This window comes from Rhincodon typus, chromosome 16 (assembly GCF_021869965.1).
Source record: "Rhincodon typus isolate 14 chromosome 16, sRhiTyp1.1, whole genome shotgun sequence".
Classification (NCBI taxonomy): domain Eukaryota; kingdom Metazoa; phylum Chordata; class Chondrichthyes; order Orectolobiformes; family Rhincodontidae; genus Rhincodon; species Rhincodon typus.
The window spans coordinates 13,724,487-13,751,458 of NC_063347.1; the positions used below are offsets into that span (position 1 = coordinate 13,724,487).

Below are 26,972 nucleotides of genomic sequence, written 5' to 3' on the forward strand. Positions count from 1 at the left end.
GAAAACAGGAGACAAAGAAACAGAGGCATTCTCAATAAAATGTTCTTTTAATTCCATTTAGTATATGAGTCAGTTACTTACTGAAGTATTTCTGAAGTCTGTGCTAAAATAGTGGAGATTTCTACATCTGCACCACTTTTCAGAATATTTCCTGAATGTGTTACGACATAAGAAGGCTGCAACTGTGATAAATTCATCATTTCAGTAGTTAGTAATATGAAAAGGTCTGAAGGACTTGACTTTAATCTGGCTGAGCTAAAGGAATCAGGATCTGCAGCTGATGCAGTGTAAAAAGTAAAAGCCTACAAGGACCAGATGTTGTAAAGTGGGAAAAAACTGGTAGCTAGTTTATTCAGCCAGCACAGACACAATAGCTCTATACAAATGCAGATCTCCCTGGATGACAAAAGATATAGGGATTAATATGGAGAAATAAAAAAGTGTGCATGACAAATGTTAGCAGGATAATACAATCAAGTTTTTTTTAAAATTAACCTGTTCAGAGACGTTATAATATACCTCTAAAGCAGGTAGGACTTGAATCCATACAGTGTGGAGCTCCAGCTCTAAGCTTCCTGGTCTAAAAGTAGGGACACTACCACCGTGCCACAAGATCCCATTAACACTAACTTTTTTCTACATCCAGAAGTGCTCTTACACACAACTGAACAATTTTTTATTCCCATCACCAAATCACCTGTGTTTTTTAATCTATCAACCACCAATAGATAACTGAATAATTCAGATGCAATGCCCATTAAGGGTAATGCAAAACATCAATGGTGAGATAGGGGGTGGTGAATGCTAATTTAGTGCTGAGCCATTAATTTAAAACAGGTTAACCCCATTGTTAACACTGATTGAAGAAAAATCTAATTCCATTGGAGTAGAATGTATTTTGGCAGACAGTTGGAGGAGCTCAAGTGATCACAGTACAGATCCATTACTGGAAGGGTAGCCCTTGGAGAAACTGAAACCAGTGTGCTTAAATAAAAACAATTAAAAATATATTCCATTTCATTTACCAGACAGGAACACAATACCAGCAGCTTGATACACAAAAAAAATGCATTAGTGGGAAAAAATATTTTATTGAATACTTATTGTGTACATGCTGATGACACCAGACGAAAGCAAATTTATTGGTCTATTGGTATGTTCTCACTTTGGGTGTAGGTGGTTCCAGATGTAAATCCCAAATGAACCCAGTCTTTGAGATTGGTGGGAATGTGGAATAATCACATCATGTGTGATTTTACCGAATAGCGGAGCAGGCTCGAGGGGGCTGTGTGTCCTACACCTGCTCCTAAATTGCTTGTTCATATGTATGTATGACACAAAAACAAACACTGCAAATACTGGAAATCTAAAGTTGAAACATAAAATGCTGGTAATACACTTCAGATCAGGCAGCGTCTATAGACAGAAAATGAGAGCTAAAACCCCTGAAACATGAACTCTGTTTTTTTCCCTCACCCATGCTGCCACTGTTCTGAAGGAAGCTCACTGGAATGTTAACTCCTTTTTTTGCCTCTCCACAGATGCTGCCTGACCTGCTGAAATTTTCCAACAACGTCTGATTTTGTTTGATTTCCAGCATCCGCAATTCTTTGGATATTTTTTTGCCAGACCTGCTTAGTACTTACAATATTTTTTGTATTTATTTCAACCACGTAAATCCACCAATGAAAAAGAAAGTAAGCCATTGCTGCAGGTTGGTGTTTGCTCACTTTAAGCACTCGTTAAAAGGCTACACAGCGTCGCAGGTCTATCCATTTGTAATCTCGCAGTGTTCCCCTGTCCATCCATTGTAGCAGTGGCAATGAAATGTGGCCGCCATTTCTCTCATGTCCTTCTCAGCCTTCTGTCGCAGGATAAATGCTGGCCCTTTGTCTGAAGGGTTCACACTTATTCTAAAGATGTCTGGGTTTAGATGCAGATAAGAGTAGGTATTATTGTTCATTCGTGCACATCTGCCATGGCCTGTGCACAACAACCAACTGCAGATAATTGCAGCATTTGTTACGTTAACAATATAGTTACCCAGTGTTTCATTGATATATGCTTTCAGAGCAAGGCAGGATTCCTAAACAAGAAAGAAAACATTTCATTAATATTTCTTGCTTCTTAAAATGCACTTCTTTTGTTTCAAATAATCCAATGGATTAAATGGAGACTGAGAAATTATTCTTTAGGCAGCTACTCAGTTAACTTGTGTTCTGAACCATTTTATTACAGAGCATGACGGTGCACCAACTATTAAAATTTGGATTTTGTGCTCCTTTTGTCACTGCAATTGAATGCTAATGGATGCAAGAAGGAGCATTTATATTAGGGAATGGCATTTCCTGGTCAATTATCCACAGATGTAAGTGCTATCTTTATTGGTAAGTCTGAAAAGTATTGTATAATCTCAGCCATCCTGTTCTTATTCGCTCATGGTATGTGTGTGTGTGTGTGTCTGGCTAGGCCAGCATTTATTGCCCATCCCTAACTGCTCAGAGGGCAGTTAAGAGTCAACCACATTGATGTAGGTCTGGAGTCACATGTAGGGCAGATCAGGTAAGAATGGCAGATTTCCTTCCCTAAATGACGTCAGTGAAGCAGATGGGTTTTTCCGACAATCAACAATGGTTTTCATAGTCATCATTGGACCCTTAATTCCAGATCTTTATTGAATTCAAATTCATTGTATTGAGTTCGTATTCCTGATTTGAACTCAGGTCCCCAGAACATTAGGTGAGTTTTTGGATTAATACTCCAGTGGTAACACCATTACGCCATTGCTCCCCATGTTAACAGTGTGGAGACAGAAAGTAGATGAAAGAAATAGCTACGTTTTCCATCTACCTATATTCTGTGTAAAGATAGGACTAACCAATTGCATTGTCTGCATTTCTACACTCTTTCCCAGTGTTTACAAAGCTAAATCAGGCTATTGAACTCCTATAATCTTCAGGCATTTAAAACTCAAGTGAGTACCTCTTATTTTTCTACATTTTTGGTGTGTATTTCTATAAGTTTTGGCTCTTTACTTCTTTTCAATGGGTACATTTACAATGTCGAGCCTGGCTGAGGATTGGCTGTCAATTAGCAGAAATTGTGGGCTGGAGAGAACTGAGACAAAGTTTGTGGGATGCGATTGTTATTGCAGCATATGATGTCACAATTTCCTGGAATTGTTTTGTTTTGGGATCAGCATGCATTCAGTGAAAATAGCTTTTAGTTCAGAATCCAGTTCTCTTGAGCTAGGACACTTTGCAAACAATAAGAATTTGAAGGACTGAGAAATTCAGTCAGTTATCAATGACATGTGACTTGGGACTTGTTGCTTTGTCACCATTAATGGCAGAATAATGAGCTTAAGTAGATTAGTCAACGAGGATAACAAAATCATTAGGAGAGATTAATGGACAGTAATACCTGCGTTTTGATCCATGCTCTCTGAAATCTGCACTAGTTGATTTTTGGAATGTTGTGGTTTAGAGTTAATATTATTGGAATGTAGAGATCAAAGGTAGAATTGGTGTATGTTATTCAAGTAAATTATGAACTTACGCAAGGAGTTGTATGGAATCATAATACATGATTGAGAGGGTGGTTCGTGTATGGAATGAGCTGCCAGAGGAAGTGGTGGAGGCTGGTACAAATACAACATTTAAAAGGCATCTGAATGATTACGATAATAGGAAGTGTTTACAAGGAGGTAGGCCAAACATTGACAAATGGGACTAGATCTATTTAGGATAGCTGGGTCAGCACGGACGAGTTGGACGGAAGGGTCTGTTTCTGTGCCGTACATCTCCGTGACTCTATGACTGAGTACTCATTCTGGATTGCTCAACAGAAGCTCATTAAAGACAGAGGTATAATTCTTATTTATTATCTCATTGGGTGTGGCCATTGTTGGCTAGGCCAACATTTATTTTCCATTCCTAATCTCCCTTGAAAAGGTGGTGGTGAGTCTTTCTGAAGGTATTTTTGAAATGCTTCAATGCAAGAGGCGTACGTACACCCACAATGCTGTTATGCAGGAAATTCCTGGATTTTAGCCCCAACAACAGTGAAAGAACAGCTATATAGTTCCAAGTTGACATGGCGTGTGGCTTGGAGGGGAACTTGCAGAAAGTGGAGTTCCCGTACATCTTTTATCCTTGTCCTTCTAGTGGTAGAGATTGTCGACCTGGAAGATGTTGCTGAAGGAGCCTGAGTGAGTTGCTGCACAATGCTGCGACTACTTGATAGTTGTAGACAGAGGGAACATTTTAAAAAGGTATTGAATGGGCTGCCAATGTTCTGAATGGTGACAATGCTTTTGAACGTTGTTGGAGCTGCACTGATCTAGGCAACCGAGGGTATTCGGTCATACTCCTGGTTTATGCCTCGTAGGCTTTTGGGAGTCAGGAAGGGAGTTATTTGCTTTAGAATTCCCAGCCTGATTTGCTCTTGTAGCCATTATACATATATGTCTGGTCTAATTCAGTTTTTGGTCAACAGTAGCCCCTAGGACATCGAATCCCTTGTGTTCAGTACTGGTAATAACCTGAATATCAAGGGGAGATGATTCTCTCTTGTTGAAGATGAATATCGTCTGTCCCATATGTGACTGAATGCTAATGCCACTTATCAGCCCAAGCTTGGATGCTGGTCAGACCTTGATCCAGTATCTGAGGAGTGGTGAATGGTGATAAAGATCAATGGAAAATCCCCACTTCTGACCTAATGGTAGTAAGGTCTTTGATGAAATAGTTAACCCCGACCTTCTAGTTGCTTGCCATTTTAATACGCCATCTTGTTTACATGCCTATATTTCTGTCCTTGGTATGTCGCAGGGTTCCATTGAGGCTAACGTAAGATGTAGAGGCACAGCACCTCATTTTTCACTAAGACACCTTACATCATACGGACTCAACGTTGAATTCGAAAACGTCAGACTATGAACCATTTCCTCTATTTTAATTACAACCACAACCATCTTAAAACACACGTGCCTTGTTTGTATGGTTGGGGTGGTCCGGTGGCTCAGTGGTTAGCACTACTGCCTCACAGCACCAGGGAACCGGATTTGATTTGAGCCTTGGGTGACTGTCGGTGAGGAGTTTGTACTTTCTTCCCGAGTCTACGTGGGTTTCCACAGGGTGCTCCGGTTTCCTCCACAGTCCAAAGTTAAATGATAACATTTGCCTGTTCTAACAGTTGCTGCCAGACCTGCTGAGTTTCTCCAGCACTTGCTATTCTTATTTCAGATCTCTAACATCTGCAATATTTTGTTTTTATTGAAGCAGTTTGAGATGGTTGGGCCAAAGACACTACATTTAAGAACTCCTGCAATGACTTCCTGGAGCGGAGATGATTGACTTGCAAGAATCATAACCATCTTCCTCTGTGTTAGGTACAACTCCAACTAGTGAAGGGCTTTCCCTCCGATCCCCATTGACTCCAGTTTTGCCAGGACTTCTTGATGCTACACTTTGGCAAATGCTTTCTTGTCAAGGGTGGTCATTCTCAGCTCAACAAGTTCAGCTTTTCAGTCCAAGTATGTAATAGGTCACATGCTGACTGGTTGAATCCAAACTAGGCATCAATAAGCAAGTTGTTGCTGAGTAGGTACCAGTTAACAGAACTGTTGATAACACTTTCCATCATGTTGCTGATGACTGAGACTGATCAGATGGTAATTGATTGATGGGATGGTAATTAGCTGGTTTAGATTTGTCAGCAGGATGTACTGGAGTAATTTTCCACATTGTGGGGTAGATGCCAGTGTTGTAGCTCTACTGGAGAAAGTTTGGCTGGGGGTGTGGCTAGTTCTGGAAATCAGAGTCATGGAGATGTACAGCACTCAAACAGACCCTTTGGTCCAACTCGTCCATGTCAACCAAATCCTAAACGAATCTAGTCCCATTTGCCAGCATTTGGCCTGTATCCCCCTAAAACCTTCCTATTCATGTACTCATCCAGATACCTCTTAAATGTTGTAATTGTACCAGCCTCCACCACTTCTTCTGTCAGGTCATTCCATACATGCACAACCCTCTGTGCGAAAAAGTTGCCCCATGGGTCCCTTTTAAATCTTTCCCCTCTCACCTTAAATCTATGCCCTCGAGTTTTAGATCCCCCCCACTCCAGGGAAAAGACCTTTCTATTCACCCTATCCATGCCCCTCATGATTTTACAAACCTCTGTAAAAGGTCACCCCTCAGCCTCCGGTGCTCCAGGCAAAATAGCCCCAGCCTATGTAGCCTCTCCCTATAGCTCAAACCTCCAACGCTGGCAACACCCTTGAAAGGGTGCAGAAAAGACTTACAAGTTCTACAACATCTTTCCTATAGCAGGGAGACTGGAATTTCATGCAGTATTCCAAAAGTGGCCTTTCCGGTGTCCTGTACAACCGCAACATGATCTCCCAACGCCTATACTCAATGCACTGACCAATAAATGCAAGCATACCAAACACTTTCTTCACTACCTTGTTTACCTGTGACTCCATTTTCAAGGAACTACAAATCTGCATTCCGAGGTCGCTTTGTTCAGCGACACTCCCCAGGACCTTAGCATTTAGTGTATAAGTCCTGTCCTGATTTGGCTTTCCAAAATGCAGCACTTTACATTTATCTAAATCGAACTCCTTTTGGCCGATTTGATCAAGATCCCATTGTACTCTGAGGTAATCTTCTTTGCTGTCCACTACACCTCCAATTTTGGTGTCATCTGCAAACTTACTGAGCATACCTCCAATGTTTACATCTGAATCTTTTATATAAATGACAAAAAGTCTTTAGTACTTCTGCCAGAATACTATGGGCTTATAACCACTGCAGTATTCAGTGTCTTCAGCCATTTCTCAATATCACATGGGGTGAATAAATTGACTGAAGACTGGCTATAGTTATACTTTGCTCGCTATACTTTGATGCTGAATATGAAGCCTCAGAGAAGCCAAGATGGATCGTCCTCTTGGCCTACTTGGCAGTAGCTGGCTGGGAATGATTCAGCCTAGGCTGTTGCCCTGATGTGCTGGACTGCCCCCATCATTGAGGTTGGGGCTGGTTGGTGTGGGAATTTGTACAGTCTCCTCTTACTAGTTGTTTAATTGTCCACCACTATTCACAACTGGCTGCGGGAGGACTGCATAGCCTAGATCTGATCCAATAGTTGCAGGCTCACTTAGTTTGTTCTATCACTTGCTGCTTATGCTGTTTGGCATGCAAGTAGTCCTGTGTTGTCACTTTACAGTTGACACCTCATTTTTAGGTACACCTGGTGCTGCTCCAGGCATACTCAACTGCACTCTTCATTAAACCAGAGTTCTTTCCTCAGCTTTGTCTTAATCGTAAAGTGGGGGAGGTTCTGCAGTTATTATAACTGACACTTGTATTTACAGTACAGTAAAAAGAGGACATAATGCAAGAAAGTAGTCCAACTGTTACCAGATCAATGAAGTTTGAAACCGAGAAAATAGGCTTTAAGAAAGGTACTGAACATCGCTCAAAGTGCAAGTGCTGTAATCGTTCATTATAGTTCTAGCGGAATTGTCAAAGGGTGTGTTTTACCTGAGATTTGGCATAATCTGAGTTCCCCCAAAGGACAATCCCTGCAGCTCCCATTGCTACACTCTCTCCAATTGTGTGGACCAAGTCAATCTGAAAAATTGTAGAACAGACAAAATGATGCTGTTACTGTTTGCGATTCTGGTCATACTTCAAGGTTATTGAACTAGATCTTGTCAGGGCCTCTTAGCCCAACAGTTTGCCTGGAATATGTTTTCTCCTCCGGTGGCTTGTTTGAATTTCCATGTTGAAGCCAAATGCTTATGAATCCGCTTGTCAAAGAGCATGTTTGTATTCACCTACTTCACTTCTCTCAGCCTTGTGCTCCCAGTTCTCTTTCACCACACTTCCAGTCTTTCAACCGTTTAGCATAGTTAACTATTAGTAAACACTTTCACATGGAAGTTAGAATGTGATTGTTGGTAGGTAATTCACTTTGGACGGCATCACAGCCAAATGGTGGGAGAGTTGTGGTCATGTACACCCAAAAATCAATGGATAGCAATTAAGAACAGTAACCCTTGTTCTGACCTAACACAGTTGTCCCGACTCCAACTGAAATCTACCATTCTCTGCAGAGAACCTAGGGCATTTTAGGTCTGTTGGCTCAATTACACACCTCCTTTGGAGATTCTTTAATTATATTTTCAGAAACACGCAAGACTGGAATTTGTGATCAATAGTGGCAGTTTATTTTTGGTGCAAACTTCCAGATATCATCAAAACCGGTATAATAGATTCTGGAATTTTAATTGCAGATTGAGTCTGGCACAAATCTTTCCATGATCTTTGGATTAGTTTTAAAAACATTTAACCAGAAAAAGATCCCAAAAAGAAAACTGGCCATGCCCAAAATGATCGAATTAATCATCAGTAGGAGTTTCCACTAATTGTATTTGATTCTAGAACTTTCAGGGAGTTTCGAAATTTAAGAATTCCTGCTTTGGGCACAAGGACAGTAATTGATGGGTTTTTAAAATTTTTTTTTTTTTAAAAAGCTATGAAAGACTACTATACCCTAATCTAACTAGAAAACAATTTTGCAAATTTCTTAAAAAGGTATTTTCATTAACTTAATGACAAGCTATTCACAAGCAGTAAAATAACAATATAATGGAGGATGCTTGATACCTCTTCCAGCTGTATTAATTAAAAACTTTATCAAGGTTTATTAGGCTACAACATCACTGATTAACTCTCTGATTGGCAAGTGCACTTGGAGCTTGGCAGCATTGAACCATGCCTGGTATAAGTGCTTTCCTAATAGAAGGCTGAAAAACATATGGATTACCTCAGTCAGGAAGTCTGTGGAGTTGGCGTACACAATCCGAGCGTATGGAAAGACAGGCAAGCTGTGATTTGCTCCCAGTTGAGCAAGGCGGAGTCCCTCTTTGATTCGATAATGAACAAACTTGTGTGCATTCTCTGTTGATTGAAGTTTAAGGTCCAGGTAGATGTTTGGATACAAGGCCATGCTTTCTCTCCAGAGCCACATCAGATGGTTATTCCTCTCCAGCTCAATAGCTGGACATTCTCCAGTGTAATTTTTGGAAATGACAGTGTTATAGCAACAGGGAAAGCCATAATAGCCCCACAAGCCCCCAGGCCTAAGGCCTTTTGCCAAATTCAATGTCAATGCCATAAAATCACGGGCAGCTTGTTCATATTCAGTTTGTGCTTGCTCGAGCACCTGACTCTCAGGCCAATCAGGATGTTTTGTTCGCACCAGCTCTTCTGATTTTTTATGGTAAATATCTTTCTGATCCCAGTCCCTCATCCAGGAGGGCCTCCAAGCCTCCCAGTCAATGACCGACAATCCGCTAAAGTCTTTCAGAGGTATTAGCTTTTTCACATCCACTTGGGCCTTTGCAAGATGGTCTTTCAAACTGGCATTCTGTGGGACACCCCCATTTACAGAAATTCCACTTGCTGTGTAATAGGGGTAAGAGCCCAGCTTATTTTCATAAAAGATGGCAATATTTTGTCCAATTAAGGAGTCATTTTGATTTGCAATTATGTCAAAAATTTCCAGATTGAGATTAACACCAAACAAGGATTGGCAGGCCGCAGTAGGGGCATTCCACACAGTTATAAATGGCTTGTTGGATATAATTGGAGATCTTGCTTGTTTCAGTGGTTGTCCCAGGGTCAAAATGCATGCATGTAGAAGAACGATTACTGCTTTAATCAGGATCATGGCTGATACACTTATTAACATCTAATTCTTCAATGGAATCAATCTTCTCACCTTCTGCTTGTACTTAAAATCTCATGCTGTTCAAATAGAATGAAACAGAAGAAGAATTATGTAAAAGGCAGACATTCGTCACGTAATTTCACTGAGACTATTTGCATAAGCGTGTCAGTGTGGGGATATAACTCTAAACATTAAGCAGACAAAGACCGATCAGTTCCAATAGCATCTGTTTGCTAGAAACACATCATTTGTTTCTGACACAGTTCTGCTTCAGTTGTTTACGAGCACAATCGGCACAGAAAATGCCGGGGGAAACTCAGCAGGTCTGGCAGCATCTGTGAGGAGGCAAAATGAGTTAACATTTTAAGTCTCTTGTCACTTGGTCACTCCTATCTGCACTTTGAAAGAACCCCAATGACAATTACCATTCAATCTAGTTCCAAGACAGACTAATTCCGATGTTAAATCCGCAACCCACTGTTTTAAAAATAAAATGACACCCCCCCACATGCGTTTCTTCTGCAACTATCATTAAGTACCATAAAATAACGTTACATCAAACCTTTTTTATTATTATTAATTAGGCGTCAGCCTCTTGCAAAGCCCACGCTTGTGAAAGTTGCATGCTCTGTGAGTTGAAGTTTCACAGATGAACGAGTTTCGGTTTCTCTTTGTTTTGTTGGAATATTCCTCCCGTTTGCTCGCCACAACCGAACTCCTGTTCGGCTGATGTTCACCCTCCAAATTGCACTATCCCTCCTCCAGTTTGCAGCGGTTTCTCAGGGAGCTTAAGAAGCGCAATCTGGTGGCCGGTCCATTTGATGGACACATGATCCGTTTCGCAAATACGAGTGACCCCGCTCTATCCAATGACAGGGTTTCAAAGGCGGGACTGATTTTGTGGTAGAATGCATACAGTGAGAAATCGAAGTGAAATGCTCGTCTGTATCGTGGATTTGTTGAGTGAATAACTGCTTAGGAGAAAAAAAAAAATCAATAAGTGCTAAGAACCGACTGGTTTAAATTGTTGGAGCAAATTACTGCAGATGCTGGAATTTGTCCTGAATGTTTTGTTTTCAGTGCTTTAATTGTTTTTTTATATCTCAAACTAGATCTGGAACTCTGCCTAAAAGGGTGGTAGAAGCAGAAACCTTCATAACATTTAAGAAGTATTTAGATGTGCGCTTTGCGATGCCAAGGCACACAAGGCTATGAGCCAAGCGTTGGAAATGGGATTAGAATAGTTAGGTGGCTGTTTATGACCAATCGACTAAAGAGCCTTTTTCAGTTTTTCTGTGCTGTAGATCTCCATGACTCAGCAGCCCTCAGACTTCATTTATTGCGCATGAAAAAAAATTATATTATCAAAATAGCACTCTTGACTCTCCGCCTGATTTGTTTAGAAAATAAGCAAACTACAGTGGATGCTGGAAATCTGAAAGTGCTAGCTTGGAAGCATCTGCGAGAGAGAACCAGTTTTGAGATTGGTATGATGCTTTGATGTGGTATGATTTGATTTATTATTGTCACATGTACATAGGTACATTGAAAAGTTCTGTGTGCAGTATAGACAGATCATACCATACAAAGGTCATAGGGTGATTGAATAGAGTGAGGAATATAACATTACAGCTGCAAAGGAGGTGATGACCTATTATTGCTGGATTGTTAATCCAGAGACCCAGATAATGTTCAGGGGACCTGGGTTCGAATCCCGCCACAGCAGATGGTGGAATTTGAATTCAATAAATATCTGGAATTAAGAGTCTGATGATGACCATGAATCCATTGGTGGAAAACCCCATCTGGTTCGCTAATATCCTTTAGGGAAGGAAGCTGCCATCCTTACCTCGTCTGGCCTACATGTAACTCCAGACCCACAGCAATGTGGTTGACTCTCAACTGCCCCCTGGGCAATTTGGGATGGGCAATGAATGCTGCCTAGCCAGCGACACCCTCATCCTGTTAATGAAATAAAGGAAAAAAAAGATGCTGCCAGACCAACTGAGTTTCTCCAGCATTTGCAGTTTTTATTGGTTAAACAAAAACTGTGTCAATGTATTTCTATTTAGGGATGAAACCTGACAAAAATCACATCTTAGAGACGCAGAACAGTCAGAGATAGTGGTTCACATTGTTACCAATGACATAGTGAGAAAGAGGGGTGAGGTCTAGTAACAAAAATTTAGGGTACTAGGTAGGAGATTGAAAAGCGGGATCTCAAAGGTTGCAGTCTCTGCACTACCATGGTATCATATTCTCATGAGTATGTGAATAGTGGATAGAACGGAAGATTGCATGACTGAAGAATTGGAGCAGGAGAGAGGGTTTTAGATCCCTGGATCATTAGAGGGAGTGGGACAAGTCTAACAGATTGTACCTGAATCACAATGGGAGTAACATCCTTGTGGGAGGGGGAGTTGTTAGTGCGGCTAGAGGGGGTTTAAACTAATTTAGCGGGGGAATAGGATGTGGAGTGGAGTGCAAAAGTGGGTAATGCACAGGCAAATATAGAAGAAAAGTCAAGTCAGCAAGCCAGGCAGAGAGTATATAGTCAAGTTAAGACACAAGGATGTTCAGGAAAGCTTGAAATTCTGTTGCTGGAGAAGTTAGTTTTGTTAACTGTCTTTGGAGAACCACTAAACGTAAGGTTCACTGGACCTTATCAAATCAAAAAGAAGCTCAATACTGTGAGCAATCAATGTTGAAAGCATCCATGGGTGTGACATGTTACCATGTTGAAAAGAAAATATGAAAGGGGCAATAGTCAGGAAGAAAGTGTATTTATGTTAGTGAAAGAAGTAGGGCGTGAAATAGGAATATCAGAACAATTACAGAATGAATCAGAAATTGAAAATTCAAATGTTGACCCCCCCAACAATTAGGTTGGAAAACACAGGGGTGCCTAAAAAGTTAGATAGCTTCATGCTTTATCTTCCAGAACAATATCATGGTAACATATAAAGGCTATCATGGAATTCTAAACCAATTCACGGGAATAGGTCAGCACAACAGGTGTAGGCTGCTCATGATTTTAATGTATTACTTGTAAAACAAAACATTTACAGACTCAATCCAGAGAAATTAGCTCAATTGAGGGAAGGGACTAAGTTATAATGGATAGTATCAATATTGAACTAAGTCATACACACACAGAGTATTGAACTAAATCATAGTGGCTGGAGCTCACTAACTGTGGTAGTGTTGAAATTGGATAGATTCTATATTGGCTATTACAAAGTCAATGTATTTACAAAAGTTGCCTCATACACGCCAAGGTTGGATGACTGAATTGAAAGAATAGGACACACATGATTTGTCCCATAATTGACTTGCTAAAAGGATATTGGCAAGTTCCATGACTGATGGAGCCAAAGAGAGTTCAACTTTTGTAACTCCAAATTGACTTTGTCAATGCAAAGCCATGCTGTTTGGAATGAATGCCAATGTTCCAATAATTAACCAATAAAGTAATTGAAGGGCTATATGCTTCATTGTTTACGTTGGTTGTTTTCAGACAAAGCTGAGAAGAATATTTGCACCACTTAGCTCAACTCTTTGATCAGATACAAAGAACCAATTTGTCTATAAATTTGGCTGAATGTGAATTTGTCAAAGCAAATTTGTTTTATTTCGGTCCTCACTTTGGGATAAAGGCAAGTATCTTCCAGAGAAGTGAAAGATTTTCTCCTGCCCAGGACAAAATGTGAAATTTTGTGATAATTTGGCATGACTGGTTTTTATTGGAAGCTTGTTCTGAAATTCAGCACTGACAAGCTTCCATTTAATGAATTTATTAAAGGAAGACAAAAAATTTGAATGGATACAAGAACTTGAAAGATGATAACTTGAAAGCTGTGTTAGCAGCACTGAATTATGAGAAACTATTCACACTGGCTGTTGATACTCGTGTGTGTGACTGTGTGTGTGTATGCGTGTGTGTGTGTATGCGTGTGTGTGTGCATGCGTGTGTGTGTGTGTGTGTGTCTGTGTGTGTGTGTGTGTGTGTGTGTGTGTGTGTGTGTGTACCATTTTACTTTAAAATGATGAGATGGGGATTAAATGACCAGTCAGTTACGTTTCAAAGAAATTCAAAAGAAAGATTTAGCAGTGGATAGGAAACATTATGTCTTGTATTGGCTCTACATAATTTTCAGATTTATGTCACGAACAATGTGGAAGAAACGATTATTTTTACAAACTCAATCCTTTGAATTTTTTCTGATAAATTTCAGGATGAGAGCTTATAATTGTTTCAATGAAGCTTAATCCTCCAGCCATATAATCTAAACATTATTCATGTGTCTGGCAAAGAAATGTTTGTAGTAGGCACTTTATCAAGAACAATTAGAAGAGTGGAGCGATTCAAATGGACTTATGAAAATTATGGTTGCTGTGTAAGCCCTTGCATGTTTTACGTCAATATACTGTGCTATATGTCTCTCTACTGTTCCTGTGACATACACATTGTATTGAAAAGGAATTTTGATGGGAAATGAAATGCTTTTAAAGATATTTTCCTATCCTTCCTTGGTGGGGTGGTATGATGACAGATGCGTGATTTATTTATATTAATTTTATTTTAGAGTTTGGGATTTTATCTTAGTGCCATATAGCTTTTGGTCTTTTTATTGTGGAGGGGTTTAAAAATCACTTCAGTCAGTCTTTCTGAAACCATGATATAAAACTAGTGTATACCAGCTGGAGTGTTAATGGAAATTAATTTGTACAGTGGGAACTTAAGATTGGATGGAGAAAACATTAGGGAATTAGCTTAGCAAAATATAGGATGAGCAATTTTTAAAAAAATGTTCACAAATCTTTTGAATGCTGATTGAAGTTGAGTGTAAGTATGGTTTTTGCCAGAGAAAGGGATTGTTCACACCAATTAAGAAAACAAGCTATCTCAGTGAAGTGTGCAGTTTGTGGAGTATTTGGTAGGAAATTGGTTATTTAAAGTCGAGAAAGCCTAAGATCTCATTTGTGCGAATGATCAAAGGGATTAGGCCTCACAGCCCAGAGGACCAAAATTGAGACAAAGCAATTAATTCAAATTCAGATTGATTTCTTTGAAATTTAGAGTAACTCTAAGGTGACAGTGCTTGGGAGCAGATTGGATTAGGTTTTGCTGTTTTTTGACATCTTTCAAAATGTCTCACATTCAGATAGCTTGATTTGTTTTAATTTTCATTCTTTTGTGTCAGAAATGTCTGGTTTATTACAAAGCTAAACCTGCATCCTTGTGTGTTTATGTTCCATTGAAAGACTGCCACTTTAAATAAAAAGAACAAAAGAACAAACTCAGATTTTATTCTGGGATCTGACCTGTCCAGTAATAATATCAGCTAGGATCATAACACTTTACCATTTTTGCAGCAATTTTCCCCAGAGGCACTGCTTTAGGAAATCATGTTGAAACAGTCTTAATTGTTAAAAGATACCAATTCCCATTCTTGGTTTTAGGTACAGCTCCTATACAACCTATTATGACCCTGCTAAAAAGTTCTTCAGAAATGGATGTTAGGATTAAAGATGCAGGTTTAATTGAGGGTTGCAGTTTCCCCACTGACTAATGTATTTTTATCTATTCATTCATGGGACGTGAATGTCTCTGGCTGGGTCTGTATTTATTGCCCATCCCTAGTTACCCCTGAGAAGATGGTGATGAGCTGTCTTCTTGAACCATTACAGACCATATCATGTAGGTAGATCGATAATGGTGTCAGGAAGGGAGTTCCAGGATTTTGACCTAGTGACACTGAAAAATAGCAATATATGTCCAAGTCAGGATGGTGAGTGGCTTGGATGAGAACTTGCAGTTGGTGGTGGTCCCATGTATCTGCTGTTCTTGTACATCTAGATGGTAGTAGTCATGGGCTTGGGCTTGGAAGATGCTGTCTAAGGAGACTTGGTAAATTTCAGCAGTGCATCTTGTAGATGGTACACATTGCTGCTATTAAGTGTCAGTGGTAGATGCAGTATCAACCAAGCAGGTAGATTTATCCTGGATGGCATCGAGCTTCTTGAATGTTGTTGAAGTGGAGAGTATTCCATCACTTTTCATCGTGACTTGCGCATTGTAAATTGTGATCAAACTCTAGAGATTGTGGAGGTAAGTTACTTGCTGCAGGACTCCTAACCTCTGAACTGTTTGTAGCCTCAGTACTCATATGGCAAGTCTAGTTCAGTGACAATGGTCACCTCCAGGATGCTGAAATTTGGAGTTTCAGTGATACTAATGCTATTGAATATCAAGAGGAGATGTTTAGATTCTCTCTTATTAGAGAGATTATTAGAGATGGTCATTACCTGGCATTTTGTCAGCCCAAACCTTTATATGATCTGTTGAGTTCTTGATGCATAAGAACAGACCATGTATTTATAAATTAACATGAATTCAACACACAATTAAGTCATTTTTTAAATGGTTTAGTTGTCAAAAGGGAATTACAATAGCAAAACTTGAATTCTGTTAGGTATAATTTGACTGTAGCTGCAGGTTTACATGAAAATCAAAAACATAATACAATAAAATGATAAAACATATCCTTTAAAATATATGGATCAGTTAGGAACAGTTCTCAAATTTTGTACATCTCTTTCTTTTAGATTTTTATTAGGTTAAAGAAAAAGTTAACAAAGATATATCATTATCAAACAGAACATTGAACACAAAATGGAGAATCTACATTTATAATTTAACTTACCAAATAATTACATGTGAAATTTAAGAAAATGAAGAGGTTAATTAATTCTGAAATGTACATTTTTGTAGTACACTTTAAAAACTGGAAAACGCTCTCTAAGTGGAAGTACTAAGTGCTATCTTCAATAGATGTGAAGCTGGAAAAGCACAGCATCTGAGGAGCAGGCAAGTCAATATTTTGGGCCGAAACTCTTTGTCAGGACTGGGGAAGGAGAGGGGAGCCCAGAAACAAATAGAAGGAGAGGGGTGTGGCTGGGGGATGGGTAGGTGAGATGGAGATAGGTGGATGCAGGTCGGGGGTTATTGTGGTTGGTCAGTGGGAAGGGTGGAGCGGATAGGTGAGTTAGAAGATAGACAGGTTGGAGGACGAGAGATTTTGAAGCTGGTGAAGTCAATATGCAGGCCATTGGGCCAAAGCGAAATGAGGTGTTGTTCCTTCAGTTAATGTTTGGCTTCACTCTGACAGTGGAGGAGGCCAAGGATGGACATTTCACAAGGGGAGTGGGAGGGGGAGTTAAAATGGATGGCAACCGGAAGGTCGGGTTTGTTGGTGCATGCAGAGAGGAGATGCTCCACAAACCGGTCCCCGAGTCTGCGTTTGGCCTCCCTGATATAGAAGAGACCCAGGAGCATTGGATTCTGTAGATGAGGTTAGATGAAGTGCAGGTGAATCTCTGCCAGATTTGGAAGGATTGTTTAGGGCCTTGGAAGGAGGTGAGGGGGGAGATGTAGGGGCAGGTGTAGCACCTCTTATGGTTGCAGGGAAAGGTACGGGGTGTGGTGGAGGGGTTGGTGGGCACTGTGGAGCTGACAAGGGAGTCGTGGAGTGAACGGTCCCTGCGGAAAGCAGACGGGGTAAGGAGGGGAGTATCTTTTTGCTGGTGGGGACTGATTGTAGGTGGTGGAAATGTTGAAGGATGATGTGTTGTATTCCGAGGTTGGTGGGGCGGTATGTAAGGACTAAGGGGACTCTATCCTTGTTGTTGGGGGGGCGAGATTTGAGGGCAGAAGCACAGGAAATGGGGAAGATGCGGTTGAGGGCATCCTTAAAAAGGATGGAGGGGAAAGATGGCGAGGAGGGGAAACTACGGTCCCTGAAGTAGGAGGATATCTGGGGAGTCCTAGAGTGCCTCATGTTGAGAGCAGATGCAGCAGAGGCAGAGGAATTGTGAGCATGGGATAGACTTTTTGCAGGACGGTGGGTGAGAGGAGGTGTAGTTGAGGTAATTGTGGGAGTCAGTGGGTTTGAAATGGATATCAGTGGTGAGTTGGTTACCGGAGATGGAGGAGACAGAGAGGTCCAGGAGGGGAGGGACATGTCAGAAATAGTCCAGGTGAATATGAGGGTGTGGTGTTGGCAAAGTTGATGAACTGTTCGAGCTCCTCACGGGAGCATGAGGCAGCACCGATACAGTCATCAATATAGCGGAGAAAAAGGTGAGGGATGGTGCTGGTGTTGTTGAAGCTGTCTCTTCCACAAATCCTACAAAGAGGCAGGCATTGCTCGGGCCCAGGCAGGTGCCCGTGGCCACCCCTTTGGTTTGTAGGAAGTGGGAGGAGTCAAAGGAAACATTGTTGGGGGTAGGGACTAGTTCTGCCAAGTGAATGAGAGTGTCAGTGGAGGGGGAACTGGTTGGGCCTACGGTAGAGAAAGAAGCGGAGGGCTTTTAGGCCATCCCTGTGCAGGATACAGGTGTAAAGGGACTGTACTGTACTGTCCAACCACAATAACCCTCTACCTGCATCCACCTATCTTCATCTCACCTACCGTCCCCCCAGCCCCATCCCCCTCCTATTTATTTCTGGGCTCCACTTCTCCCCCCACCTTCTCCCCCTCAACCTCAGTCCTGACAAAGAGTTTCGGCCTGAAACATTGACTTTCCTGCTCCTCGGATGCTGTCTGAGCTGCTGTGCTTTTCCAGCTTCACACTTATTGACTGTAGCTTCCAGCATCTGCAGCCCTTTCTGTCTCCGAGTGCTAGCTTCAAGGTTATGCAAAATACAAAGAAATTACGGCTCCAAGGGTTTCCAATGTAGCCTTAAAAAACAATCTGTAATTTATAGAGGTTCTTTATAAATGGCATTCAAATACTAGAGACTGTAACACAGTCAAATGACTTTTATTTTCCTTTTGGCATGGACTAAGAGTATTAAAGTGTTGTTTGTGGGCAGATTAATTTCCTGTAACCCAAAACAAAGGCAAACTCATTGTGTAAAATCAACAACTGGTGGTGTTATCTGCAGCTTCCAGCTTTTTGCATGTTATATTGACTGTTTCGTTTCCTTTTTGCTTAATGTGATACTGCCTTTCTCGCTAATCTAATCGTAGTCACATCTCCTGTTTACTCATGTTGAAAGTGCTTGCGGGTCTAGCCTACATACAATGCCAATGTCTCAGGTTAGTCAAAGGCCAGATTTTCCCTTCTTTTTTCTAAGGAAGTTTTGGAAGCATAACTTCATAATAAAAAACAGCTTCTCCTGGAAGGGCTTCAGTTTTTTTTATAATATTGCTGGTTTCATATATTACCCACCTGAATATATCAATCAATTGCAGCAATATGAATGCGAGGGGAGCACTAGTGAGACAAATACTGACTGACAAAAATTAATCAAAGTTACAAGGCAAAAACACTACCAGGCTGTGTTTGTAGTGCTTATTCAAATCAAAATTTTCTGTCAAAAAGGTTCAGAGAGAGAAAGGCAGTGAAGTGATAGAAAGAAGAATGAAGGAGAAATGGAGCTAGGACTGTCACCCTTTTGGTGTTGACTGCTTAAGTCCCAGATGTGAAGTGTTTGAAACCTCCCTAGTTTGTAACTTTATGCACAGTATGGGATTTGTCAGTATTTACGTTGAGATAGATTTTTCATAATTAACTCCAAGTCTTGTCTCATTTTGCTTCATGCAGGACACTGGAGAAAGTTAAAACTTGCCCTTTGGAGATTTATTTTTGACATGCTGTTTTCTTCTGGTTTTAATTTTTCCTTCAAAAGGATGCATGTTTTCTATTCCAGCACCAATCTTCCTGAATTAAAACTGTGTATTTACTGCCTAAAAAGCCAAAAAGAAGAAAATAGATTTGGTATTTATAATTTCCATGTTTTTTTTTTCTTTTAATATCTAAATCAGAATTCTAATCTGCATCAACTATCACAATAATAATGATTACATTACAAGACTATATGATATAACAGCTGAATTGGGCCATTCAGCTCATCGAGTCTGTTCTGCTATTCAATCATGGTTGAATCGTTTCTCAATCTCATTCTTGTGCCTTCTCCCTGTAACCAATAAAGAACCTATCTATCCTTGTCTTAAGTACACTCAATGAATTGGCCTCCACAGCTTTTTGTGGCATTGAGTTGCACAGATTAACTACCTTCTGGCTCAGGAAATTCTCCTCATCTCAGTTGTAAAGGTTGTCCCTTCACTCTGTGGCTGTGCCCTTGAGTCCTAGTGTTTCCTACTCATGGAAAGATTTTCTCCATGTCCACTCTATCCAGGCCTCTCAGTATTCTGTAAGTTTCAATCAGAACCTCTCCCTCATCCTTCTAAACACAATTGAGTACAGACCCAGAGTTCTCAACCGCTCCTCATAGGATAAGCCCTTCATTCCTGGGATCATTCTTGTCAATCTCTTCTGGACTCCTTACAATGCCAGCACATGCTTCCCTAGATATAGGGCCCAAAACTACTTACTATATTCCAAACGGGATGAGCAATAAATGCTGGTCCAGCCAGCTATGCCTCATCCTGTGAATGAATAAAGAAGAGCGGTCTGACCAGAGCCTTTTATATCCGCAACAGTAAATCTCGGATGTTGTATTCTTGCCCTCTTGAAATGAATGCTAACATTGCATTTGACTTCCCAACTGCTAACTGGACCTGCGTGTTAACCTTAAGAGAATCCTGAACTGTGACTCCCAAGTCCCTTTGTGATTCAGATTTCTGAAGCTTTTTCCTGTTTAGAAAATAAACTACAACTCTATTTGTTCTACCAAATTGCATAACCTCACACTTTCCCATATTGTACTCCATCTGCCACTTCTTTGCCCACTTGCCTAACTTGGGCCAAGTCTTTCTGCAGCTTCCTTGCTTCCTTAACAATACTTGTCCCTCCATCTATCTTTGTGCCATCTGAAAACTTAGCAACAATGCTCTTCATCCAGATTGCTAATGTATAACGTGATTAGTTGTGGTCCCAACATTGACCTGTGTGGAATTCCACTTGTCATGGGCTACCATCCTGAAAAAGAACTCTTTGTCCTTACTCTCTGCCTTTTGCCTATCGGCCAATCCTCCATCCATGACAATACTTTGCTCCTAACACCATGGTCTTGTCTGATTTAACAGCCTCCTGTGTAGCACCTCGTCAAAAGCCTTCTGGAAATCCACATCGATCATGTCCACTGACTCTTCTTTGTCTAACTTGTTCATTACCTCCTCAAAGAATACTAACAGATCAGGCATGACCTCCCCTTGCTAACTCTGCCCTATTTTACCATTCTCTTCCAAGTACTTCATAATCTCATCTTTAATAATGGACTCTTAAAATTTTACCAACAATTGAGGTCAGGGTAACTGGCCTATTGTTTCCTGTCTTCTGGTTCCCTTCCTTAAACAGGGGAGTTACGTTAGCCATTTTCCAGTTCTCTGGGACCCTCCCTGACTCTAGTGATTCCTGAAATATCACCATCATTGCCTCTACAACCTCTGCAGCTACCTCCTTCAGAACTCTGGTGTGTACTGCATCTGGTCTGGGCGATTTCTCTGCCATCAGACATTTTAGCTTCCCCAGCATCTTCTCCTTAGTGATGCTCAGTACAGTCACCTCTGCCTCTAACTGTCTTGAAGTTCTAGTATGCTGCAGGTCTCTTCCACTGTAAAAACTGTTGCAAAGTACCTGTACAGTTCCTCCATCATTTCTTTGATCCCCATTACTACTTCTCCAGCCTCATTTTCCAGCGTCCACTTTTGCATCTCTTTTACCTTTTAGATGTATAAAAAAAACTCTTGCAATCTATTTTTATATCACGAGCTAGCTAACTCTCATATTTCATCCTTTATCCCTTCATTGCTTTTTCAATTATAATCAGTTGGTTTTAAAATCTTCCCAGTCTTCTGGCTTCCCACTAATCTTCACCACATTGTATGCTTTTTCTTTTGTTTTTATGCTGTCCCTGACTTCCCTTGTCAATTATGGTTGCCTCATCCTCCCCTTAGTATGAGTTTTCTTCCTTGGGATGAATTTCTGCCGTGCCTCCCAAATAACCACAGAAACTCCTGTCATTGCTACTCCAGCATCTTCCCTGCTAGGCTCCCCTTCCAATCAACTCTGGCCAGCTCCTCCCTCACGTCTTTGTAGTTAACTTTACACAGCTGTAATACCGTCACATCTGATTCAAGCTTCTCCCTCTCAAACTGCAGGGTGAAATGGTGAATTGGTGAAGGTGATGGCCTAGTCGTATTATCGCTGGACTGCTAATCCAGAGACCCAGAAAATGTTCTGGCGACCTGGGTTCGAATCCCGCCATGGCAGATGGTGGATTTGAACTCCATAAATATCTGGAATTAACAGTCTAATGATGACCGTGAATCCATTGTCAATTGTTGGAAAAACCCATCTGGTTCACTAATGTCCTTTGGGGAAGGAAACTGCCATCCTTACCTGGTCTGGCCTACATGTGACTCCAGACCTACAGCAATGTGGTTGACTCCTAACTGCCCCCTGGGCAATTAGGGACGGGCAATAAATGCTGCCTAGCCAGCGATACCCTCATCCCGTGAATGAATAAAAAAAATTCAATCATATTATGGTCACTGTCCCCTAGGGGTTCCTTCACCTTCAGCTCCCTAGCCGTATCTACCTCATCAACATTCCCACAACACAAAACCAAGTTCTCCAAGGTACTAGATTATGGAGTAAGGAAACTGGATGTCAAACTAAAGGAGACGTTTGTAGGAAGTGACAAAAATCTTTATCAAACAGATGTGAAAGGAGGAGAGGAAATTGAAGAGCATGATTAGAGAATTCCAATGAAGTGGATTCAAAATGGTCATAGGCACAGTTGCCGGTGATGGAAGTGGGGGATATACAGGAGGCTGAATTTTGATAAGTGTAGAGTACATTAGTGGTAGAGGCAGCAAAAAATGAGGGGATTGATGTTGGAGGACATGACAGAATTGGAAGTCTTAGAGGGCCAGTGGACAGGTTAGTGAGGACAAGGGGGTCATGGTTGAATTGGGCTTCCCTATAGGAGAAGGTACAGGCAGCAGCACTTTGAATGAGCTCACATTTGCAGAGGGAGGAGATTAAATGAGAATCATTTGGTGTGAAATCTGGATTTGACAAATGATTGCTTCAGCAGCTTTTATTTCACCCCAAGTCCTTTTAAAGATCACTTTGGATGTGCATCATTTACATGAGCATTTATTCTGATATCACAATCAGGTAAGACTGAATGAATCAAGGTTACTATCAAAGTTACCAGTAGGTGTCAGTATTGCATGCACCAAACAGTACGAACTTAATTGTGGGAATATACAGTATCAATTATGTTCCTTCTTTCTCAAAAGTTACATTTATAGCACGACATAGAATAGGCTGAAATCGTACAATGGGAAGGCAAAAATAATGTGACTCTTAGGGATGGATACATTCGGAGGGAATAAACAGAAATTACAGGAGAATGGCAGTACCCATGGAGAGAAAGCAGAGTTTCCATTTTGAGTCCAGTGACCCTTCTTCAGAATTGAAAGCAGCTTAGAAAAAATGGTATTTATGTTGGTGATGATGGTTGGGTGGGGTAAAGGAGTGGGGACGGAGCCCAGAGAGAGAGGGAGAGAGAAGAAAGGGCAGACAGACAAAGGTATTGTTGAGTGTAAGCCAGGGAAAAACTGAAACTAGATAGGTGATAGTCAAGAGCTAGATAGTCAATAGCTTAATTACGTTATCACCTTCAGGACACAACATTGAGTTTATCTATTTCAGAGTATCAATACCTTCCTTCCATGGCAATCATGAGAAGTTCCCAGCCTTCTGACTGATGTCTGTCTTTCTCCAGCCTACATTAGCACTACTCCAGACTGGCTGCTATGTAGCTACAGGAGCGACTATGACCTACTTCCTGGACTGCAGAGGCATGGACCTCCTGAACAAGACCACCCTGACCAGGTGCTTGACTGTGGCCAATCCCTCGGACTGGTATGGGAGCCTGCCCTTGACTTACTGTGCCAGGAGATCCAGACTGATGGGTACCTTCATGGAATTCACTGAGAACGACTCCCCTGAGACTTTGAGGCGTGGTTACTTACTTGGCTGTGTTTTTGATGTGAAAGTTGCTGGCTGCAGATGCAGGTGTGAGATTGATCTAGCAATATGCTGGACAGCAAGATGTATGCCCCCTTGACTGAGGACTCGTGACCAGCAAGGCAAGATGCCTGCCTCTGGGACAGAGCTAATAGGCACGGCACGCAAATAGTAAAGCAAGGCATGGATGCTGTTAGCATGCAGGTAGGCACTCAGTGAATGAGTAGGCGATCAGCCCTGAGATGCTAACTGGCCAAGTTCATGAGCTGGATAACTGTCTTTGCCGCAGCCTTTCAAAGCTAATTATTGATGTGCCCTGCAATGCGAGTGGGCAGTTCCTAAAAGAGGTGCCATAATGGTCAGCTGCCAGTGCCTGTGGACAAGGGGTGATGCCTGTGGGTCATGTCCTGTGATGCCATTTGGTACTGAACGATGTGGAGACTGGTCACAGCCAAGTACCCGCCCTGATTTCCACGTTGAGTTTTCTCAACACATCTCATTCTGTGCATTTGGTAACGATAGAACGTGAGTGAGTAGCAGTCAGTAAGGTGAATTGCAGTGCTGTTACGGCGTCCCACAAGCTATTATCCCTGTCAGTTGGCTACTTGGTGCTGCCTAATGAGAAACTTTCCTTTCTGCTCAGCATATGCATTAACCGTGGAGCGCGATGGTCCCACCAATGAGATAGGCCCCACTGGACTTCTCATTGGATTCTGTTATAATTCTCCCCTTTAACCCCGTCACGCACACTCTTATAAGATTCCACTCTGAGAGAACCCAACCGACTGCAGGTCGTTCACAGTTTGAACTAAGGCTGAAGCAGCACCACACATTAAAAATCGAAAGAACTGCGGATGCTGTAAATCAGGAACAAAAACAGAAGTTGCTGGAAAAGCTCAGCACGTCTGGCAGCATCTGTGAAGAAAAAAATCAGACTTAACCTTTTGGGTCCGGTGACCCTTCCTCAGAATAGTTCTGTTCAGTCCTGAGGAAGGGTCACTGGACCCGAAACATTAACTCTGATTTTTTCTTCACAGATGTTGTCAGACCTGCTGAGGTTTTCCAGAAACTTCTGTTTCAGCACCATGTTGAAAGATGTTGCATTTGCAGTCCTACTAATTTGCAAACTGAATATCTGAGGGACAATTTATTGGGGAGGAGGACAGGTGATGTTAAAGTGATGATGAAGGTGAACATGTTACAAATTTGAATCTTGACCCTTGACCTGCCTCCAATTGCCCCTTTTAACCGAGGAGGAACAGGGTGGGTGACGCAGCAACTCCCAGAAAGTGGGTTGACAATTTAAACATTATAATCAGGCCAGCTGCTACTTATTGTTTTGCCATTTCAAATTTAATGCCTGCTGGGCCTCAGAAAATCTCACTCCTTATTAAAGGCTATTGCATTCATCCACTGCACCCAGTTTACCTGCCTGTCACCCCATTTTGACATGACTACCCTTAAACTTTCAAATCTGGCCCATCTGCAATCTTCTCCCACAGACCCCCCATCCCCACAAGGCCACCAATCTCCCCATCAAAGATTTACACACATCCCCTCAATGCCAAGCTTTCTGATATCATCCCTGATCCCACCCATTCACCCTGGTCTTTGACCCTTCGGGTCTCTATTTTCTGATGCACCTCCCCTACCATCCTCCTCGAATTTGATCCGCCCAGGAACTGGACTGTCTCTGCTGGAATTGGATACCACCAGCATCACCTCGAGGGCTTGGAAGTCTCCATTCCTTGGAGCAGATCCTAGACCCCAGTTTCTCTCCTGCCCCAATTCAAGCTAGCTGCTATGGCCTGATCTTCAGGCTCCCATGTCCTGAAGCAGGCCAACCCTGACTTTGGGTGGGGGGTAGAGTCATACAGCATGGAAACAGACCCTTTGGCCCAACACATCCATGCCAACCAAGGTTCCTAAACTGAACTAGTCCCGTTTGCCTGCTTTGGCCCATATCCCTCTAAACCTTTCCTATCCATGTACCTATCCAAATGTCTTTTAAATGTCGTAATTATACCCAACTTTACCAATTCCTCTGATGGCTTATTCCATGCATGCACCATCCTCTGTGTGAAAAGGTTGCCCCTCAGGTCCCTTTTAAATCTTTCCCCTCTCACCTTAAACCTATGCCCTCTATTTTTGGACTCCACTATTCCAAGGAAAAGACCATGGCTATTCACGTTATCTATATCCCTCATGATTTCCTAAACCTCTCCAGGATCACCCCTCAGCCTCCTCAGCGGCAGGGAAAAACATTGCAGCCTATCCAGCCTCTCCTTATAACTCAAACCCTCCAGTCTTGGTCACATTCTTGTAAATCATTTTTGCACCCCATCCAGTTTAATAGCATCCTTTCTATAGCAGGCAACCAGAATAGTGTGCAGTACTCCAAAAGTGGCCTAACCAATGTCTTGTACAGCTGTAACATGAAATTCCAAATCTTATACTCAGTGCAACGCCCGATAAAAGCAAGCACCACCCTATCTACCTTTGATGCCACTTTCAAGCCACTATGTACCTGCACCCCTAGGTCTCTCTGTCTCAACAATACTCCCCAGGGCCCTCCCACCAATTCTGGTGTCATCTGAAAATTTACTAATATTGCCTCCTATATTGTCACCCAAATTGTTCATTTAAATGAAAGACAATAGTGGACACCAATAATTTTTGCAGCACACCACTGATCACAGGTCTTCAGTCTGGACAACAACCCTCTACCATGACCATCTGTCTCCTATCTTCAAGCCAATTTTGTATCAACTTGGCTTGTTCTCCCTGTATCCCATGTGATCTAACCTTACTAACCGGTCTACCATGAGAAACCTTGTTGAAGGCCTTGCTAAAATCTGTGTAGACAATATCTACCACTGTGCCTTCATCAATCTTCAAAAAATTCAGTCAAGTTTGTGAGACACGATTTCCCATGCACAGACCCATGCTGACTAACCCTAATCAGCCCTTGCCTTTCCAAATGCATATAGATCTTGTGTCTCAGAAATCCTTACAACTACTTACCAACCACTGACGTCAGGCTCACCAGTCTGTAGTTCCCTGGCTTTTCCTTGTGGCCTTTCTTAAATGATGGCACAGTATTAGCCACCCTCCAAGTCTATTGGCACCTTCCCCATGGCTGTTGATGATACAACTATCTGTGTTAGGAGCCCCACAATTTTTTCCCTAGCATTCCAATGGGATACGCTTGA

The 26,972-nt window shown here is 41.6% G+C and overlaps 2 protein-coding genes across 2 annotated transcripts in view; both read right to left on the reverse strand.

Annotated features, from left to right (window-relative positions):
* Positions 1-1,075: 1,075 nt before the first annotated feature.
* Positions 1,076-10,615, reverse strand: LOC109935962 (hyaluronidase-1-like). The gene is made up of 4 exons (XM_020534579.2): positions 10,310-10,615; positions 8,842-9,824; positions 7,554-7,643; positions 1,076-2,086 (listed from the first exon to the last, which is right to left on the reverse strand). Exons 2-4 carry the CDS (start codon positions 9,766-9,768, stop codon positions 1,769-1,771), a joined length of 1,335 nt encoding a protein of 444 aa, XP_020390168.2. The 5' UTR covers positions 9,769-9,824; positions 10,310-10,615; the 3' UTR covers positions 1,076-1,768.
* A 7,734-nt stretch (positions 10,616-18,349) lies between these two features.
* Positions 18,350-26,972, reverse strand: part of slc26a6 (solute carrier family 26 member 6) — a 109,153-nt gene continuing 100,530 nt past the window's right edge. The window contains exon 21 of the mRNA XM_048606304.1: positions 18,350-19,502. Coding sequence (XP_048462261.1) covers positions 19,482-19,502 — 21 coding nt within the window. The 3' untranslated portion in view covers positions 18,350-19,481. The remainder of the gene's footprint in view (positions 19,503-26,972) is intronic.

Excerpts from the sequence above, each read along its gene's own strand:
- LOC109935962 (XM_020534579.2), bottom strand. The coding sequence starts at position 9,768 with ATGTTAATAAGTGTATCAGCCATGATCCTGATTAAAGCAGTAATCGTT. Across the intron at positions 7,644-8,841 it reads CCACAGACTTCCTGACTGAG|ATTGACTTGGTCCACACAAT; the intron begins GTAATCCATATG and ends ACAATTTTTCAG. Across the intron at positions 2,087-7,553 it reads CAGATTATGCCAAATCTCAG|GAATCCTGCCTTGCTCTGAA; the intron begins GTAAAACACACC and ends TTTCTTGTTTAG.